At 44.7% G+C, this 20,965-nt stretch overlaps 1 protein-coding gene across 1 annotated transcript in view; it reads right to left on the reverse strand.

The window, feature by feature from the left end:
• Positions 1 to 3,405: 3,405 nt before the first annotated feature.
• Positions 3,406 to 20,965, reverse strand: part of LOC126481557 (uncharacterized) — a 69,527-nt gene continuing 51,967 nt past the window's right edge. The window contains exon 3 of the mRNA XM_050105400.1: positions 3,406 to 4,358. Within this exon, the coding sequence (XP_049961357.1) occupies positions 4,133 to 4,358 (226 nt within the window). The 3' untranslated portion in view covers positions 3,406 to 4,132. The remainder of the gene's footprint in view (positions 4,359 to 20,965) is intronic.

Raw genomic sequence — 20,965 nt, forward strand, 5'->3', positions numbered from 1 at the left:
TGTAGATTGTGAATTCATGTTTGTTGTTTCTCTTGTGTATAGTGAGATCTAAGAAATTCAGTTTTTCATCTGTTTGTGTTTCAATGGTGAATTGTATTTGTGGGTGGATGGAGTTTATGTTATCATGAAGTTCTTTTATGCGAGACAGTGGTTCATCTATTAAGCATATTATGTCATCTATATATCTGTACCAATATATTATTTTGTACTGTTTTGGTATTACTATTTTGTCAAAGATTTGTTTTTCTATCTGATTGAGGAAAATGTCAGCTAGGAGGCCACTGATTGGGGATCCCATGGGTAGTCCATCTTGTTGAGAGTAAAATCTGTTGTTGAATGTGAAGTAGTTTTGTTCTGTGATGAGTGAGTATGGCTAATATTTCTTTTATGTTTGTTGTGGGTATGTTTCCTTGCAGTTGGAGGTTTCTTTCTATGATGTTTATGGTTTCTTCTGTTGGGATGTGTGTGTACATTGAAATTATATCACATGAAACAAATGTTGCTGTGTTTGGTATGTTTTAATTTCTTATTTTTTCTATTAGTCACTTGAGTTCTTTAGACTTCTGTTGTCAGTGTATTTGTATATTGTGTGTGTGTGTGTGGGGGGGGGGGGGGGGCTAAGTGATATGTTGCTGGTTTGGTGAAGTTTATTAATGGACGTATGGGTATTCCGGGTTTGCGAACTTTAGGCAATGAATTTAGAATTTAGGGTGGGGCCTTGGGATTTTTCTGTGTAATTTTTTCAATCTGTGTTTCTGTGAAAATTGTTTCTATGTTTCTCAGGGTTTTCTGTAACTTACTTTGGTATCGGTTTGTTGGGTCACTTATTAATTCTGTGATGTTGCTGCTTTGGATGAATTCTAATGTTTTGTGAATATATTCCTGTTTGTTTATGACTACTATTGAATTACCTTTGTCAGTTTTTGTGATGATGGCATTTTCTTGTGTTGATTTTTTCTGTAAAAAAAAATCTCTCTCTCTCTCTCTCTCTCTCTCTCTCTCTCTCTCTCTCTCTCTCTCTCTCTCTCTCTCTCTGCCCCAGTACTCAACACACACGTAAACCCACACCACTAACACCAAATACAATCCAAACTCACGCGCCTCACCCAGCAGAACACACTATGAAACAAATGAACGACACACAGCCACAACAACACTTAATGGCAGCGAAAACTCCACCTATGTTTTGAGTAATCGGAAAAAGTGCATTGTCATGCGAACACAGGCAAAGAAGTAAGCCTATTTACTTCGCCAACAACGCAGGAGAATGCACCACAACTTCAGAACTGTAAGTTACAGAAAGGAAACGTGATACAGTCTTATTTCCGTTAGTAAATGCATAACAAACAGAAAATAAATTACATTTTGCTGTTTGCAGATGACAAGTTGTATATTGTGTAGCAGAACAGCTACCCAAATAAATGGACAATAAAATCATGTAAGGTATGTTACTTACGCTTACACCCACTTTTCGCCAATTAAGTTATAAATGCAACTTTTACATAATGTTGTAAACAACACAAATGTTAATATGTTAACAATAAATTTACAGTTAAAAATAAAAAATAGAATCCACTGACGATAGCACAAACGTGCTGAAACATGTATGGGTAAAACAAAAAGAAAAAAAAAAGGTGTCTTGCATAAGGTGGAACTTCTCATCCCATTTTCTTAGCAACCACGGAGACAACAAGAATAACTGCACCACAAGATGATTATTGCAATTACTGTTCTGATAACTTGCATTGCCCATAGGTGAGTAGCATTTCTACCTTCTCTTCGTTTGCATAATTCTACTCTCACAATTCTTCAACTGACGATGGTTGACGGTGTGCATTCTCTTTATGTTTACACTGTCCTCTGTCAATGTCAGCACATGTAGTGTGTTCCATTATCCTGAATACCTGCACTAAGGGCTGGGAGCATCAACATCAATGTTGTGTTATGTAATTAATAATGTTGTGTTTCAGTGAATGGTACACTGCGATACATTTTTGTATAGGTCTTTAGGAGAGGAAATGAATTACCAAATAAAAAATACAGGGTATCATTTAAAAAAGTCTTACTGATGTTCATATCTTTGTAAAAAGAAAAAACAAAGCTACAACGAAGGCAATCATGCTGACTGACGTCCCTCTGACGGCTAAAGAACATTTGCTTGAAACATTTTGTAATTTGCATCTGCTCAAACAGTTATTTAGGGTGGACAAGATAAATGGGACATCCTGTACATGTGTTGGGAAGAGGGGGAAGGCAGGAGCACACACCTAGTGTATTTTTGTGATATCTTTGTCAATATGACCTATGTAGTTAAAGGATACGCAAGGATTAGTTACTAAGGCCCACTGCCTTCAAAGGCAGAGCATTCGTCTTGTCAACAGTCCTTGCATAAACTGCATACCATCCAGTCCTGATTTCGGATGAACATTTAGAAGGTCTGTGATTCTCATTTTTCAGTTGTAAAATCTTACTTACATTTGGTTTCTTTTTCCTCCCTAATACTTTTAGTGATTATTTTTACAGTTTTCTTTGGATTTCTTTCAGCCATTCTTTTCAATTTTACTTCCTGTGGCTCTTTTTATTCCTTTTCTTCCAAGTAATTTTTGTGTGGGTCTGCTCTTTTAAACCTCTCCCCTTCCTTTACCTTCTTTGAGAAAGTGGAAGAATTGTATGAATGCCTACAATAAGTCTAGCATACAAACTGTTATTTTTAGGACTATTGTATGTGACATGTCTACGGATTTACCATTTCCAGTCCCTTTGGTCAGCAGCTTCATTAGAGTTTGCAGCAGTCTGGCCACTAAATGAAACTCCAGCTATCAGTCATTTACAAAGAAAAAAGTTAACTAACTATTCCATCAGGTTTAAATAAATCATTACTTATTCACTGATTTTTTTTTCTGCTGCTATATACTCTTGGCCAAGCATGTAGCATTTTAGAGAATTATTGTGAGGTGCCAACACCACTCAAAGAGCTCTGACTAGTGTCGTTTTGTAACAAAGTGTACTGTACAGCGATATGAGCAAAAATTTATCACACAATTCACTCAAAAAACCATAAGTATTAAGTTCCAAAACATAAGTAAAACAACAAAAATGTATTTTATCCTGTGAATTCTAAAGTAGTTGAGCAGACTGATGGCAATATGGATTCTCCAAATGCTGTTGTGCGTACAATAAAATATCACTACCGACACCATCAGTAGTGTTGCCAACTGCATGAGATTACTCACTGTACACTTGTAACCTGCATACTCTTACTATTCCTCATCTTAGTGACTTCTCAACAGAACAAAATCGTCATTTATCAAGTTCTTGAGTCAAGTTTGTCCTAACACACAAGAACAAGAAACAGTTTAACATTTACCTGCTAATAACTGAGGACAATGAAAGTATAACATTCAATTAAATCTTCTCAGTTTATATGCCTTTTCACTGCAAATAAAATGCATCACTCTGGTACTCTCTGGAAGGTTCCAGATATTGCTGTTGTATCTATAAAGGAGTACAATGTGCCAGCCTAGCTGTCAGTCATAGAAAACAATGTATTACCACAAACAAATCTTACATAATATCCATACAACTAGATGCATTTGTACAATTATTACTGAACTTAAGTATTTTCATCACTTCACGATCATTTGTCACAAAAACACGCTTCTTTTGCACTGTTAATATCCTTGAGTGACAACACAAATCTGTAGTATAAATCTAATAATATGTCACTGAGAATTTTTATCTTTTCATCAAAGGTTCAGTAAATCCCCTTCCAACAGGAGAATCACAACAAACGCTAGGTAATGTTTCCATCATACACCAGATGAAATTAAAGCCATGGTACTGTGCACAGTTAACAATTTAACCCTTGAAGAGATTTCACAATGTATATTAAGTCATTTACAGATACATTCCATGCAGGTACCCCTTGAGTGTATTCTCAAGTACTGACATAAAAGCTATAGCAGGTTGATTAGAATACTATCATAACTAAGAGAACATGACAATATCTTAACTAATCTGCCAGAGTTCGATTACATGGGAAAAGATGCTGAATGTACCTGTTTATTTTCTTGACAATTATAAAAATCAGAATCGTTGGTCACAGGAAACAAGATATTACCACAAACCAACCTTACATATTATCTGTATCACTGGATGCATCTGTAAAATTAGAATCTAACTGGAGCAAGTTTATCACTTTAGGATCATTAGCCAAAAGACACAACACCTCTTTCATTCTCACAATCTCCCTGGCTGACAACATAACTGTGTAGTTCAAATCTAATAATCTTTCATTGAGATTTTTTATCTTCTCTTTTAGTTTTAGAACTTTAGTAAATCCATTTCCAGCAGCATGCCTGCAACAAACAACCCAAGTAAGTTAATCTAACATTATTCCTCGTAGAACTAAAAATAAAATAGGAACATAAAACCACGGAATCGTGGTTTCAAAAAGCCTATAACCACTAATAATTATTGAGTGAATCAAAAAATAAAACACAGGCGATTTGTAGACTGCAGAAACATTATATGATATTACAAGTGGAAGAAAAAAAAAATCTTTAGAATCAGTATTTAACATACTAGCATAATAACCATTTACAGTCAAGTTATTGACCTCCAAATAAAAGTTTATAAATAAATTAACAAAAATAAAAAGCCTTTTTTTTTCAATAGTAATCTCTCAGCTGGCCAATGTAGATACTGATACTTGGTACATAAGAAACATTCATTCATTTTATTTTATTTTTTGGTGTACAGCAGATAAAGTAAAAGCCATACTAACGTGTCTGGTATCCCGGCTCAGCAAGTTTGAAGACTTGCCAGAAGGTATGGAAGTCTGTGACAGCTGCTGGACGGTGCTGCCACATCTATAAAAGCTGCTGTCACTGCTGCAAAGTGCTGCCGCAAGGACTTGCCACTCCTCCGGCCTATCAGTAACCATGGCTGCTCTTTAAGGCGATAAGTGCAGCAGCTCCACTGTCAGTCATGATTTCTTTATGTTACTGTTTGATCTCACTATACACCATTGTTTTTGTTTTGAATTCACTATTTCATAGGCTTTCAATCTCGGTTTACTTGCTAGACCTTTTATTCTGCCATGCCTTCTCCATTGTTTGTCTTTCCCTAGTTGTTGTCCACCTGTTTACTCTCTGGCAATTCATTGTACTGCCATCAGCCAGTTTTTAATGGTTCTCGAGTCATTCCTGGTCTTGTCAGATTCTGATAATTATTACTGGTGATGAGACAAAAGCTTAGCAGAACCCATGGATGCCAGACTTCTGCAACTCGTGGAACAGCAACAGCTCCTGCAGCAGCAATTTCAACAGCAGTTCCAAGAACAGTTTCAACAACAACAATACCGCCAACAACTGCAGCAACATGCTTAATTGCTCCATCAGGACATTCAGCTTTTGAAGGATCAATTACGGGTTCAAAGTACCCAACTCACACAATCTGTGGCTGTTCCTCAGCAGAGATCTATCCACCCACGTTTCCACCCTTTAACAATGCCAAATACGACAGACACGTATCTGCAGCAGCTGAAACAGCATTTTGCCAATCTTTTTTTTGTTTTCTGATAATGACTCCAATGGTCATTCTTCCTTTCATGTACTTCCCAGGAGATTTTCTCACTAAAGATGTTGGCTCCACTCTTGAATCCGTCACAATCACTTTCGAGGAGATGTGTTCCTTACTTTCACAATTATCCGCAATGAATCCATGTGGTCACACTGTGTCTTGATTGGTTGGTTGGTTGTAGAAGGAACCAAACTACGCGGTCATCAGTCCCTCCGACCTTAGATTAACTAAAACCAATAAAATCCCACAATAGGAGAGACAACTACAATGTCAATAAAATGAGAAACTAAGGGAAGGAAGGAAACGGGTGGAAGAAGATGTGAGGGAAAGAAAGTGACTAATGACAGGGGTGGGAAGTAAGCAGCACAGGAGACAAGAGAAATGCTCAAGACATAACAGACCCCGTAACGAAAGGAGTGGGAAGGCAGAGGGCTGGGGAGAACCACCAAGCCCAGTTGCAGCCAATTCAGTTGAGGCGAAGGGGGAAGCAAGAGGGCTTGCCATCCCCTCCACCCACTGATAAGGTGGAATGTCCCTCCCTTAAATAAATTGATAAAAAACCCCATCATGCATAAAACGTAAAACGAGATCCCCCGCTGAGGCATTGTCAGCCAACACCAGGGGTAGCGAGTCTGGGAAGCTAAAAGTCCATCGTAGGGTGGCTAATTTGGGACAGTCCAATAAGATGTGAGCCACAGTCAACATCAATCCACAACAGAGAGGGGGGGGGGGGGGTCTTCACGATGGAGGAGATAACCGTGAGTCAAAAAGGTATGGCCGATGTGGAGCCAGCAGAGGACGACAGAGGCCTTACGAGAGGCCGGTAAGAAAGACCACCATGGAGTTTTAGAATCCTTAATTGCCCTGAGCTTGTTCGGCAAAGAAAGAGTGATCCATTCTTCATTCCAAAGGCCCAAAACCTGACGAAGTAATGACGAGCAAAGGTCTATTTCCGGAATACCAATAGCAAGAGATGGCCTGGTAGTAGCTAATTTAACCAGTCGATCAGCAAGTTCATTGCCAGGAATCACAACATGGCCTAGGATCCAAATGAAAACCACCGAGCATCCACGTTGAGGGAGGAGAGAAAGGGAGTCCTGGATAGCGATGACCAATGGGTGTGAGTTTTTTTTTTTTTTTGGCGCACAACTACAGTGGTCATTAGATGGGTGCGAGGGAAGCACTGGCCGAAAGTGGGCAAACCGCTCAATGAGTCACTACAGATAGTGAAGGATAGTCCTGAGCAGGAGCGGATATGGTCCAGTGCGCGCAAATAGCTACCAATTCTACAGTAAAAACACTACAGCCATCTGGCAAGGAACGAAGTTCCATGTGTCACGCATAGGTGTAAGAAAAAACCAGTGCGGCCAGCAACCATGGAGCCATCAGTATAGATCACTTCTGAATCCTGAAAAGAACTGAGAAGACAGGAGAACTGGTGGCGAAGAGCCATTGGAGGGACAGAATTCTTTGAATCGATTTAGAGATCAAGACAGAGTTGTGGCCAAGAGACGCACCACGGAGGGGTACATGCATGAGCGGAGAAGACAGGTGGTAAAGGCAATATGCTGGAGCTCAGAAAAGAGCAGCTGAATGCAGACAGCCATGGTAAGCTCACATCATGGTCGCCGCTGCGGCAGGGTGATCTCCGTGTCTGAATAAAGGAGACCATAATTAGGGTGCTTTGGGGTGCAGCGAATGCGGAGCGCATAAGATATCAGCTGTTGCTGGCACAAAACTCGCAGTGGTGGAATCCCCGCCTCTGCGCGAAGGCTAAGTACGGAGCTAGTCCGGAAAGCACCTGTCACAAGTCGGACTTCACAGTGGTGGATGGGGTCTAGTATCTGCAGTGTCGAAGGCGACGCAGAACCATAGACAGGACTTCCATAGTTTAAACGAGACTGGACCAATGCTTGACACAATTGCAGGAGAACAGAGTGGTCTGCACCCCAGGTGGTATTGCACAGACACCTAAGAACATTGAGATGCGACCAGCAGGTCCTCTTCAACTGGTGAAGGTGAGGGAGCCATGTCAACCGGACATCGAAGACCAGACCCAAGAAGCAGTGAGTGTCCACCACCTCGAGGGGCTGGCCATCGAGGAACAGTTTCGAATGGGGATGGACTGTATGGCGGTGGCAGAAATGCACGAGAAGTCTTGGCCGCCGAAAACTGAAAGCTATGGGAAAGAGCGCATGAATGTGCCCGACAGATTGCCACCTGTTGACGGCATTCTGCAGCCGCCCCATTACGGAGGAGATGAGGTAGATACAAAAATCTTCAGTATACAAAGAGGAAGACACTGTCAGCCCAACAGCTGACACCAGACCATTAATGGTTATGAGAAAGAGGGACACTCAGCACAGAACCTTGTGGAACCCCATTTTCTTGCCGGTGGGGAGAGCTGTAGGAGGAACCAACTTGGACTCGAAAAGAGCGACAAGAAAGGAAGTTGCAGATAAAAACGGGCAGAACGCCACGGAGGCCCCATTTGTGAAGGGTGGTGAGGATGTTGTGGCGCCAGGTGGTGTCTTAAACTTTATGCAAATCAAAGAAGACTGCAATGAGGTGTTGCCGATGGGCAAAAGCTGACCGGGTAGCAGATTCCAGGTGGACCAAGTTATCCACCGCAGAACGGCCACAGCGAAAACCACTTTGAGTGAATGACAAAAGGTTGCGGGATCAAGGATCCAAAACAGCTGCTGACTCACCATGTGTTCAAGAAGCTTACAGAGGGTGTTAGTAAGGCTAATTGGACGGTAGCTATTCAACTGAAGAGGCGGCTTCCCTAGCTTCAACACTGGAACAACAATGCTTTCCTGCCACTGGGTAGGAAATACTCCCTCACCCCACAGACAGTTGAAGAGGGTCAGTATACGACAGTGGCCAGCCACATATAAGTGTTGGAGCATTTGATTATGTATCCGATCCAGTCCAGGAGCCGTGACAGGACAAAGGGCAAGGGCGCTGGCAAATTCCCACTCACTGAATGGGGCATTAAATGGTTCTGAGCAGCAAAAAACAAAAGACAAAGGCAGTCATTCTGAATGCTCTTTCAGGAGAAGGAATGTGGGCAAATACTGAGCCGACGCCGAAGCTTGAGCAAAGTGTTGAGCGAAATTTTCTGCCACAAAGTACGGATTGGTAAGGACAACACTATGCATAGAAATTCCTGCAACCCCGGTGGGAGGACGGTGACCAAAAATTCGCCGGAGTTTAGCCCAGACTTGTGAAGAGGTGGTGTGGGGTCCTATGGCAGCTACATATTGTTCCCAGCAAATCCGTTTCTGAAATTTGATTAGGTAGCGGGCCCGGGCACGGAGTCGTTTAAAGACCACAAGAAGAGCAGTAGAAGGGTGTTGCTTGACTTGTTGAAGAGCACAGCGGCGGTCTTTTATGGCTGCAGCAATTTCTGAAGTCCACCAAAGGACCATCTTCCGGCGGGTGGGGAACCTGAAGAAGGGATTGCTGAAACAGCTGCTCAAAGGATGGAGAGAGTCAAAGTCTGAGTAGAGTCATCAACACAGTTTTGTTGCAATACAGGGGGGTGGGAGCAGAGGAGAAGGTACCCCAATCAGCCTTAGATATAGTCCATCTGGGAGGGTAACTGAGCGAGAGACACTGAAGGAAGGTCAAAACAACTGTCACATAAGCCATCGTGGACGCCCCACTGACTGGAGGGAAGAAGGCCGGGACTGCAGTTGGAGAGGTCAATGGTTGAGAAAAGTGCCGTGCACCACACTAAAGTGTGTGGGAGCGCCTGTGTTTAGTAAACAGAGGTCAAGCCCCGCCAGAACAGCTTCAACTGTCCTGCCCAGGGCAGTAGTCATATGACTACCCCAAAGTGGGTTGTGGGCATTAAAGTCCCCTAATAACAGGAATGGAGAAGGGAGTTGTTGAAGAAGGGTGGAGAGGGCATGGGAGGTGGGCTGCCTGTCAGGTGGGAGGTAGAGAGTACAGATTGCGATTGGAGTGGCCAGATGGACCCTGACAGCAATGGCTTCCGGGGTGGTATGGAGGGGAACCCATTTTCTAACAGTGTCCTTGGAGACCAAGGTGCAAACACCACCAGAATCCCGCAAGGGGCCAATTCAGTTCAGACAGAAAGCGTGGAACCCACGAAGGGTGGGTGGGTAAGAATTGGCAAAATGGGTCTCCTGGAGCGCAATACGAGCAGCAGAGTAGAAGGAAAGAAGGGGCTGCAACTCTGGAAGGTGACGCAAATATCCATTACAATTCCACTGGAGGATTCTCAAGCCGGAGTCCAAAGTAGAAGCGATTGGACCGGAGTCGGTCACGCCACTGAGTCGCTATCCGTCACTGATAAGGAGTAATATCCATATAGGTGGATTCAGACACTGTTGGTTCATTGACTGTAGGAGGGGAAGGCCGCACCTCTGGGGGTACCAGAGGGGCCTTGCCCTTCTTCCTGCATTTCTGCTTCTTCTCTTGGGAAGGAAGAGAAGGGCAGACTTCAGCAAGGGCGGGCACAGAATTACACCATGCAAACTTGACGCCCACTAGCCGCCGATCACGCTGCCGATGTGGAGCAGTAGATCGCCTTTCAGGGGGGTGCCGGGAAGAGGAGTCCCGGGAGGGAGCTCCAGTACTGGCAGCCGCCGAAGGAGGGAACACTTCTCCAGTGGGGGAGGGGGAGCAGCTCCCGAAGGGGTGGGTATGGGTACCGAGTGGAAGGGGGGTGGGAGAGGGGGGTGGGAGGAGGAGGCTGACGGCATGGGGTGAATGGGGTGGGGCTGGGAAGAGGAGGGGGAATGGACGTAATTTAAGCAAAAGTAGAGGTCATAGACATGGGATGGGGCCAGTCATATTTTCGACGAACCTCAGTGTAGATGAGCCGATCTAAGGTTTTGTACTTTTGAATCCTCCTTTCTTTCACAAACACCGGGCATGTAGGCGAGCGTGGAGAATTCTGTCCATTACAATTTACACACATTGGTGGGGGAGCACAGCCACTCTTCTCATGTGAGGGGGCGCCCACAGTCACCACAGAGGGGATCAGCGTGCAGCGGGAAGACGTGTCCAAACCTTACGCATTCAAAACATCTGATTGGTGGTGGAATATAAGGTTTTTACATCACACCAATACACCATTACCTTGGCCTTCTCTGGGAGGACATCCCCCTCGAAGGCCAGGTTAAAGGCGCCTGTAGCAATGCGATTGTATGGAGGGCCTCGCTGCACACAGCGGATAAAACAAACCCCTCGCAGCTCGAGGTTAGCATGGAGCTCATCATCAGTTTGCAGAAGAAGATCTCAGGGGAAAATAATGCCCTGTACCAAGTTCAAAGATTGGTGGGGCGTGACTGGGATGTCACTGAGATGGTCACAAGCATGCAGGGCATCAGATTGGGCAGCAGAAGGTGTCTTGATGAGCAAAGCATAGGACCGAATTTTACTCGTCGATTCAACTTCACCATACTTATCTTCAATAGTCTTCAAGAAAAACAAAGCCTTGGTCGTGGCAAAACTACCGCCATCCGTTGTGGTACAAACCAGGTACCGAGGAAAAGGTTTCAACCCAAGCCGGCAAGCTTGACCCTCCTCCCAGGGGGTGACCAGGGAGGAGAAGGCTGAAGGATCAGAAGGAGTGTCATGTCTGCTACCACTCTTGGAGACGGCCACAGAATGGCCAGTTGTCACTTCATGTGCAAGGCATGCGCCCTAGTACCACCCACTCCAATCAAGGGCTCGTCCCGTGGGTGCCACCCAGCCACAGCAAGGGCCGTCGGGCACGGCGGCCATTGTCGGGAGTTCTGGTGCCCCAAAACAATGAGCATCAACTCCTGGACATACACGAGGCATTAACAGCTCAGGTACTAGTAGTGTGATCCCTGTGGTTTCAGGGGGCTCAGCCAAGTGGGTACTTAATAGCCCCACCACATGGACTGGCTACCATGCTGGTGACCTAGCAGGAGGGGGGCCAGGTTGCAAAGGGAAAAGGGAGGGGAGGGGAGGGGTAGAGGAACCTGCACCATGGAAGCTAGGAGTTCATCCCGAAATGGCTCTCACAGAACGGAAAATTTTGGAAATGGAGGTCAAACCCGAAGGGGACCAAAAACACCGTAAAGGACATGGAAACAGCAAACTAAACAATAGCACAGACCAAAACAAAGCCAGGAGGATAGCCAGGTCAACATGAGGTCCACTAAGAGGGAAAAGAGGGGGCAGGGTCAAAGGAGCAAGGATAGGGACGGAGAGGAACAGGGATGGTAATGCAGCCTTCGAAGGAAAGGAAAGGAGACTGCAATAGCTCGGGGCCTCGTGCATACCACACACGTACCCACAAAAAGACTGTGGGCCCCCTGGGGGGCACTGTGTCTTGAGTTCAACCTAATCAGTCATACCACTTGTGAGTGACGGATTTGAAAGGATTGAGTTACCACTGCAATTCCACTTGTTTGAACCCACCTTGCAAAATTTCATATGCAGATTCTTTGATCCAAGACCAGTGATCCATCTGGCTCCCAATCCAAAAGTCTAAACAGCAGCTCTCAAACTGGACAAGCCTTCCTGACACGATATTTTGAAAATCCAAGACTCTTTCCGAGATATCACAAAGGCAGCAAATGAACACCTCATGGTCCAACCCTAAGTGGCAATAGTTCAGCCATTGCCTCGAGCGTGGGGGGCTTACGAGATAATTTTCCCAAAGATGGCAGCATGATTCACCTCTTTCGGATGTGTCCATAACCTCTTAACAGCCAGTTACACCCTGTCAGCCTAGGCAGTGTGGTGTCCTGCCATGTCCTAACTGCTTCTCAGCACATCCACGTGCAGGCTGTCGAGGTCGCTGGGTACATTGTGCCCATTGAGGAAAAGATGGTCATCTTTGAAAGATCTGTTGAAAACCATTGGGGCAGTTGGATCCCACTCCACATATACAGCAAGGGCAGTGTGCGAACTTCAGGCAGTTGTTCCCCAAGGCTATACTTCAGCTATTGAGTTGTTTAAGAACATCAAAATTGTGAACCAGAATGTCAGTTTCCAAGTGGACACTGGAGCTGTAGTTTCTTTGGTTAAACTCCAAACGTGTGCTCATCTGGGTTCCCCTATCTTCACTCCCCTCTCCCGTCTACTTGTCATGTATGGTGATAGTTCTCTTCCCCTCTGCAGTCAAATCACAATCCACACTGCATACAGAAAGGTCAGACAGCTCATAACTATTTGCTGTCAATAGTCACACTCCTGGTAACATTTTTGGCATGGGTGCCTTCACATTGTTTGGATTCTCCATCACTGATGAGGTTCAGCTCATCTCAGACAAAGTTCCCATCCAGGAGCTCGATCTCTTAATGACTTAATTATCATGTGCACTACACATCAGGGGCACATGTGGAATCTTTGTACCCACTTTACCACACTGTGTATGCGGGACTCAAGTGCCACATGCACAAATGCCAGCTATCTTCAAGAGGAAGTGGAATATTTCAGACACTTGCTCAATAAAGATCGGATCCAGTCCATTGACCACAATGTTTCTGATATTGAGTATTTGTCCCGCTTCCAAACCTTACAAGAGCGGCAGACTATTTTGAGAAAGGCGAATTTTGGCTGCTGATGCTTCTTTCTTTGGCACTGCTGCAGTGTTGCTGTATCTGAAAGATTATGGTACTCAGAAACTGATTGTCTGTGCATCAAAGATGGTGACCCCAGTCAAAAGAACTACTAGCAACTCAAAAAAGAAGCTTTGGTGATTATATTGCCATTAAGAAGTCCCATGTTTACCTATTCCTGATCAAGTTTACCCTCACTACAGACCACAAACTGATGGTAGAATTCTTTGGGCCATCTCTTGGCTTCCAGAGTGAACAGCCCCACAGCTCCAGCACTGGCCACTTTTTCTTAGCTCATACAATCATACCATCTAGTACAAGCCCACACCACAACAGGCAAATGCGGATACTTTCTCTTGTCTACCCTCAGGACCTGACCCACCATTTGACCAACAGGAAGTCTCATTTTCACATAAACATGGAACGACTTTGATGGGTTTCCCCTTTCAGTTACATCACTGCAGAGACATGCCACAACCTTATCTTGCAGGGCATCACACACTATCTGCTCCATGAGTGACCCTCTTATTTTTCAAAACCTGCCGAAGGGCTTGCCCACACTACTGTATATGACAATGGGTCACAATTCATGGCAACAGCTTTCAAACTGTCCTGCACTTACAATGGCATCAGGCATCTGTTTAGTTCACTATTTCACCCCCTCCTCCAATGGTAAAGCTGAGCATGAAGCTGAGAAGCCGAGCATGAAGCTGAGCATGAAGCTGAGCATAGGACGCAGCTGTTTGAACAACAGATCAACAAAAATTGAAAATCTGTGGGCACTACCACCATCCTAGCTAGCTAAGATCACAATGTCTCTGGGCACCTACAGAACCATCTGTACCTACACCACGGTATGACTGAGATCTTCCATAAGCAGCAGCCATGTACGCTCCTCCACCTCCTGGCCCCACAGCTCATGGAACACTGGTCACAGCAAGCCAGGCAGTTTCTGCTGGGCTCAGCTGTGTCGGCACACTTGTATGGGGCAAAATCCTCGTCGATGCCATACATAATGATAATACATGGATGGCACTCTACTACAGTTGACACTCTTGAGGAACTGAGTGCCAACATACCAGCCAGCTCCTACCAACTGCACCACCACCTTCCACTCAATGTGACTGGAAGTAACAACCTTGTCACACACACATCTGCAGATGTACAAATTGCACCCCAGGGAAGCAACAGCAGTTCCCACTGATGCCAAGTATGGAAGTTGTGGTCTCAGTACAGTCTCCGCTGTCTCTGCCATCATCGACGACATTGCCGCTGGTTCTGCTGCTGCACCCTAGCACATTGCAAGGCATCCTAGTTCCTTTCTCCCACTCAGCGGGCTTCTGTGCAGGGCCTCTACCCATGCCAACAGTTCGCTTTCCCAAGCATCATCGCCGGCCGGGGTGGCCAAGCGGTTAAAGGCGCTGCAGTCTGGAACCGCACGACCGCTACGGTCGCAGGTTCGAATCCTGCCTCGGGCATCGATGTGTGTGATGTCCTTAGGTTAGTTAGGTTTAAGTAGTTCTAAGTTCTAGGGGACTGATGACCTTAGAAGTTAAGTCCCATAGTGCTCAGAGCCATTTGAACCCAAGCATCATCCAGAGCACTTCCAGCACTACATGTCAAATTCAGAGAGAAGGGGTTTCATATCTTGGGCTGGCAAGTGTGAAGGCTCATTGGATTGTATGGAACTCTATGAAAACTGCTAGATGGCACTGCTACATCTGCAGGTGCCGGAGTTACCACCACGAGCCTATCACTGCCTGAGGCCGCCCTTTAATGCCAGCAGCACAGCAGCTCCACAGTCGCTTGTGATTTCTCTGAGCTATTGCACTGATCTCACTACATGTTGTCATCTTGTTTCTGAATTCAGTATGTCTTAGGCTTCATCTTTGCTTACTCACTAGACTTGTTATTCTGCCAAGCCATCTCTGTTGTCATGATCTAGTTGTTATCCGCCTGTTTACTCTCGCAACCCACTTTGGCATTCTCAGAGGGTCAGCCTGTTTTTACTGGTTCTCGAGTCATTCCCAGTCTTGTCAGGTTCCAATCATTATTTTGTGCAATGTTAATAATGGAAGATTTGAAAAGGCTTATCATATATACAGGGGTGTTTCAAAAATGACCGGTATATTTGAAACGGCAATAAAAACTAAACGAGCAGCGATAGAAATACACCGTTTGTTGCAATATGCTTGGGACAACAGTACATTTTCAGGCGGGCAAACTTTCGAAATTACAGTAGTTACAATTTTCAACAACAGATGGCACTGCAAGTGATGTGAAAGATATAGAAGACAACGCAGTCTGTGGGTGCGCCATTCTGTACGTCGTCTTTCTGCTGTAAGCGTGTGCTGTTCACAACGTGCAAGTGTGCTGTAGACAACATGGTTTATTCCTTAGAACAGAGGATTTTTCTGGTGTTGGAATTCCACCGCCTAGAACACAGTGTTGTTGCAACAAGACGAAGTTTTCAACGGAGGTTTAATGTAACCAAAGGACCGAAAAGCGATACAATAAAGGATCTGTTTGAAAAATTTCAACGGACTGAGAACGTGACGGATGAACGTGCTGGAAAGGTAGGGCGACCGCGTACGGCAACCACAGAGGGCAACGCGCAGCTAGTGCAGCAGGTGATCCAACAGCGGCCTCGGGTTTCCGTTCGCCATGTTGCAGCTGCGGTCCAAATGACGCCAACGTCCACGTATCGTCTCATGCGCCAGAGTTTACACCTCTATCCACACAAAATTCAAACGCGGCAACCCCTCAGCGCCGCTACCATTGCTGCACGAGAGACATTCGCTAACAATATAGTGCACAGGATTGATGACGGCGATATGCATGTGGGCAGCATTTGGTTTACTGACGAAGCTTATTTTTACCTGGACGGCTTCGTCAATAAACAGAACTGGCGCATATGGGGAACCGAAAAGCCCCATGTTGCAGTCCCATCGTCCCTGCATCCTCAAAAAGTACTGGTCTGGGCCGCTATTTCTTCCAAAGGAATCATTGGCCCATTTCTCAGATCCGAAACGATTACTGCATCTCGCTATCTGGACATTCTTCGTGAATTTGTGGCGGTACAAATTGCCTTAGACGACACTGCGAACACCTCGTGGTTTATGCAAGATGGTGCCCGGCCACATCGCACGGCCAACGTCTTTAATTTCCTGAATGAATATTTCGATGATCGTGTGATTGCTTTGGGCTATCCGAAACATACAGGAGGCGGCGTGGATTGGCCTCCCTATTCGCCAGACATGAACCCCTGTGACTTCTTTCTGTGGGGACACGTGAAAGACGAGGTGTACCGCCAGAATTCAGAAACAATTGAACAGCTGAAGCAGTACATCTCATCTGCATGTGAAGCCATTCCGCCAGACACGTTGTCAAAGGTTTCGGGTAATTTCATTCAGAGACTACGCCATATTATTGCTACGCATGGTGGATATGTGGAAAATATCGTACTATAGAGTTTCCCAGACCGCAGCGCCATCTGTTGTTGACAATTGTAACTACTGTAATTTCGAAAGTTTGTCTGCCTGAAAATGTACTGTTGTCCCAAGCATATTGCAACAAACGGTGTATTTCTATCGCTGCTCGTTTAGTTTGTATTGCCGTTTCAAATATACCGGTCATTTTTGAAACACCCTGTACAAATACACATATTGTTAGATGCTGTATAGGTACTCCCTGAGGAGATTGTTGACTTAGAACATGATAATGGATTAACAGTCATGTTTTGACTAAAGGCACTGAAGAGCAAAGTTGCTCCATCTCCATAGCTTCAACCCCCCACAACTATGACAATCACAATTCTTCAAGCAGTACACACACACACACACACACACACACACACACACACACACACACACACACACACACTTGTCAATATCTTAGTTTTACAAGAAACGTACACCAGTGACAATGGTCAGCACTCAGCTAGAGGAAGAATACCTGCATACAAGACAACAGTAGCACAACACCATGTCAAATACAGGAAAGGCAAATTTGTTAAGATTGACTGAGTATTGTGTCAAATTTTCTCATAAGTTCATCGGACTTCTTTTCACTTGCCATAAAAATTTGGAGTATTACCATCGCTTTACTGTGGTATCTATTCAAAATAGTCTAACACTTCGAGACTTGAGTTATCTTTCTTACTGTGGCTACAATGAAATTAATGAAAGTGGAATGAAATTGTCAGAATGAGCAGATAAAAATAATGTACACCTAGTGTATGATGCCAAAGACAAATGTACATTTCCCTCAATTCATTGAACAAAACTATTTGCCCGGACTCTGTTTTGCTCTTCGTCAGAATGAGAGACTGATTTTCCTTCCTAAATGTGTATAAATTAATTGTTTTTGTGTTTAGCAGTGATGACATATGATTGTACAGAACTGTATTAAAGTAGCCAACACATATTGTATGTACTGTACTGTACTGTACTGTACTGTACTGGAAGTTACTAGCTTTCATTCCCATATGGTTTCAGGAATTTTCATCAGGCTTAGGCTCTATGTGTGTCTCTATTTAACTTCTTTCTATGATAATAAATGTATGTTTTTGCATGGACATCACCTTATGTCTCCTGTTTTTAAGTTTAAAAAATCGGTACTTTTTCTTAACTCTGTTTGGAATAAGCAAATTTTTGGAATGGCTGGGTTCACAATAGTGGGACTCTACCGTAATGACAAATATTTCTCAGAAATAAAACAAATTTTCGGTACATGATAGTACTTAAAAGTCAAATAAGTCACCAAATGATTTAAAAAATTGTATCTTATATGATTGCTGTTCATATCACCGGAGCATTTTCCAAAACAGAATTATCTCTGATGGGTTACGTATAATTGAAAAGGCTGATGAAGTATTTAAATGAAACCATCCAAAGCCAGAGACAGTGAAAACACTCATAACGGCCTTAAGTGTCAGAGACCTGTGTCAGTTTGTTTCTCAAGTTAAGTGAAACCATTATAACCCAGAGAATGAGTGAAATCATTCATATATCTGACATGGGCACAGAGACTATTTTCATTCAAGTGTTTCCGGGTGACTATATTAGGATGGTAGTTTTTGCATGCGGACACTTCAGCAAAGTGTGCTACGAAACATGCAGCAATGACCATGGGATCAGTATATATGTTGCCACTGAGGGAGATACCAAGAACTACTGCAGTCAGTTGATGGCTGCCAGTGTTCAGTCCATACTCAAGATATTTGTGTGTGGGTCCTCATGGATGATACATTCTTTTCCTAACAATCCTGCTTTCTCCTTTTTATTAAAAACCATGCCTTCATTCAAAGTCCCTTGGAAATTATTAAATATTCCACAAAAGGAAAGCAATTGTGTCACCAAAGTGCCCTTTTAAGCACTCTAAAGCTGCAGCTATTTCTTTAGACTACCATGACACAGGTTTCCGGCACTGGTCGGTTGTTAGAGAGAGAGAGAGAGAGAGAGAGAGAGAGAGAGAGAGAGAGAGAGAGAGAGAGAGAGAGAGAGAAGAAGAAGAAGAAGAAGAACACATTGCAGAGGTCACCATGAATGCTTCACTAGATCAGAAATGAGATGTCGGGATGCAGACTAATATCTCTGGCCAAGAATTTTCCATAGGCTATACTGAAATTTGTTGCACCGCTATTATTAAGTAGGCACACTTCCAGTTCTCAAGGCAACTGCTCTGTTACTTTGCCTCTGCTAATGAGTTTTCCCTACCCCACAGACCCTGTGAGTATGATGCAAGGTGGAGCAGCTGGTCCAATAGCTCTGCCAGCTCATAAGGTATGTATCTAACTGGGGACGGATATACATTACATTGTGTTACCCTAACTGACAGGTGGGCATGAACAGTCACAGCATTAAATGCACTGTTTAGTGGAACCATCTCATTGAAAGTGTCAGAGTGTATGAGCAAGCAAACACCTACAGATGCCCTCTTGGCATTAAGGATTTGAAGCTTCCACCAGCAGGGACCTGGGGTTCTGAGAACTGTGCCCCTGAAGCATCACACTGTTCACAGAGTTAAGTAGCCATCAATTGACGGGAGTCTCCCAAGTGGTAATGCTAGCCTTTACAATTCCACAGAAGGAAGATTAGATTGGAATCTGACAAAGCAATGAATGTGAAACAGGAGTATAAATTACATTGCCACCAGGTCATGCTCCCCTGAATGTGTGATTCTTCGTCAGTATTCATCGGCTTGTTCTTGGGAGGCGAGAAGGGGGGAGAGGGGAGGGGGCAGGTGGTGTTCTGGTTAGTCAGAGCGGCAGAATCAGGGTCAACATTCGATTTCTGGAGACATTCATTTCTGTGACCCCTCTTTCGGCCACTGGGTGTTGACGGACTAATGGTATGTTTTGTCCTGGGAGGAGAGCAGATTGGCAGGTGCTCTCTTCCCTGGTGGTGCATAAAGAGGACAAGACATCCCTGGCAGTGCTGATGGGGTGGTTGCCACCAGTGCTACAAGTTTGGGCAACAAAAGGGAGCTGGTGTCCCCTTCCACAAATGAAAATCGGGCACCGGCACATGGCCAGGGTCAGGAGTTGGTGTTCGAGACTTGTCATTGAGCTCAGTGCGGATTTTGTCACAACATTTCGATGTCATAAACTGGGTGGGGTCATTTGAACTTTTTCTTAGCCTGTTGATATGACAGATGGAGAATCGTTTTATATTCCTGGAATTTCTTCTCCCACATGCCAATGAATGGGGGGATGGTATTCTGGGCTGTTAACAAATGTAGGGGTTACTCCTCAAAGTCCATTCTCATGCACTGTCCTCCTGCACATCCCATAAGCAGCATCATTAGTACAGCAGGACAACGTGTAGTGTCAAACGCCTGGCACCTAAAACATCTCACAGGAGGAGGAAAAGAGGGTTTGACCTCGCACATGTGACCATGACATTAACTTTCTCACGGTTGGTTGGTTTGGGGGATTAAAGGGACCAAACTGCCATGGTCATCGGTCCCTTTTTCCAAAGACAAAGAACACCCACACAGAATAAAAACAAGGAACAGAAGACATCACAGACGATACAAAACAAGAGAAACGGAGACAAGGACAAGACAAAACGAACTAAAACCACACAGAGTGTGACGGTGGTTGGCCGACCATAGACAGAAAAAAGGAAAGGCCAACCACGTAGAAACACATTAAAAAATCAGTGTAAAACCATAGGCCAAAGGCCAGAATCAATACAAAACAATAAAATAAAACATAAACACTCAGAGTAAATGATAAAATCCCCCTGCCCGAATAAAACGTAAAACTAAGTCAGCCATAGTGGAGTCGTCTGTTAAAAGGGCAGGGAGCGTAGCAGGCAGCGCAAATGTCTGCCTGACCACAGCTAAAAGGGGGCAGGCCAGCAAAATGTGGGCCACTGTCAAAGCTGCCCCACAGCGACATAGAGGAGGGTCCTCCCTGCGCAGTAAATAACCGTGTGTTAGCCGGGAGTGGCCAATGCGGAGCCGACAAAGGACGACAGAGTCCCTGCGGTTGGCTCGCATGGATGACCGCCACACAGCCGTCGTCTCCTTGACAGCACGGAGTTTATTGGACATTGTCAGTTCGCGCCATTCATCGTCCCATAGCGCCAAGATTTTGCGGCGGAAGACTGCCCGCAAATCAGTCTCTGGGAGGCCAAGGTCCAGAGACGGCTTGCTGGTGGCCTCTTTCGCCAGGCGGTCAACATGTTCGTTACCCGAGATACCGACATGACCGGGGGTCCACACAAAGACCACAGAGCGGCCGCAACAGGCAAGAGTATGCAGAGACTCGTGGATAGCCATCACCAGACGAGAACGAGGGA

The sequence above is a fragment of the Schistocerca serialis genome, chromosome 5 (assembly GCF_023864345.2).
Source record: "Schistocerca serialis cubense isolate TAMUIC-IGC-003099 chromosome 5, iqSchSeri2.2, whole genome shotgun sequence".
Classification (NCBI taxonomy): domain Eukaryota; kingdom Metazoa; phylum Arthropoda; class Insecta; order Orthoptera; family Acrididae; genus Schistocerca; species Schistocerca serialis.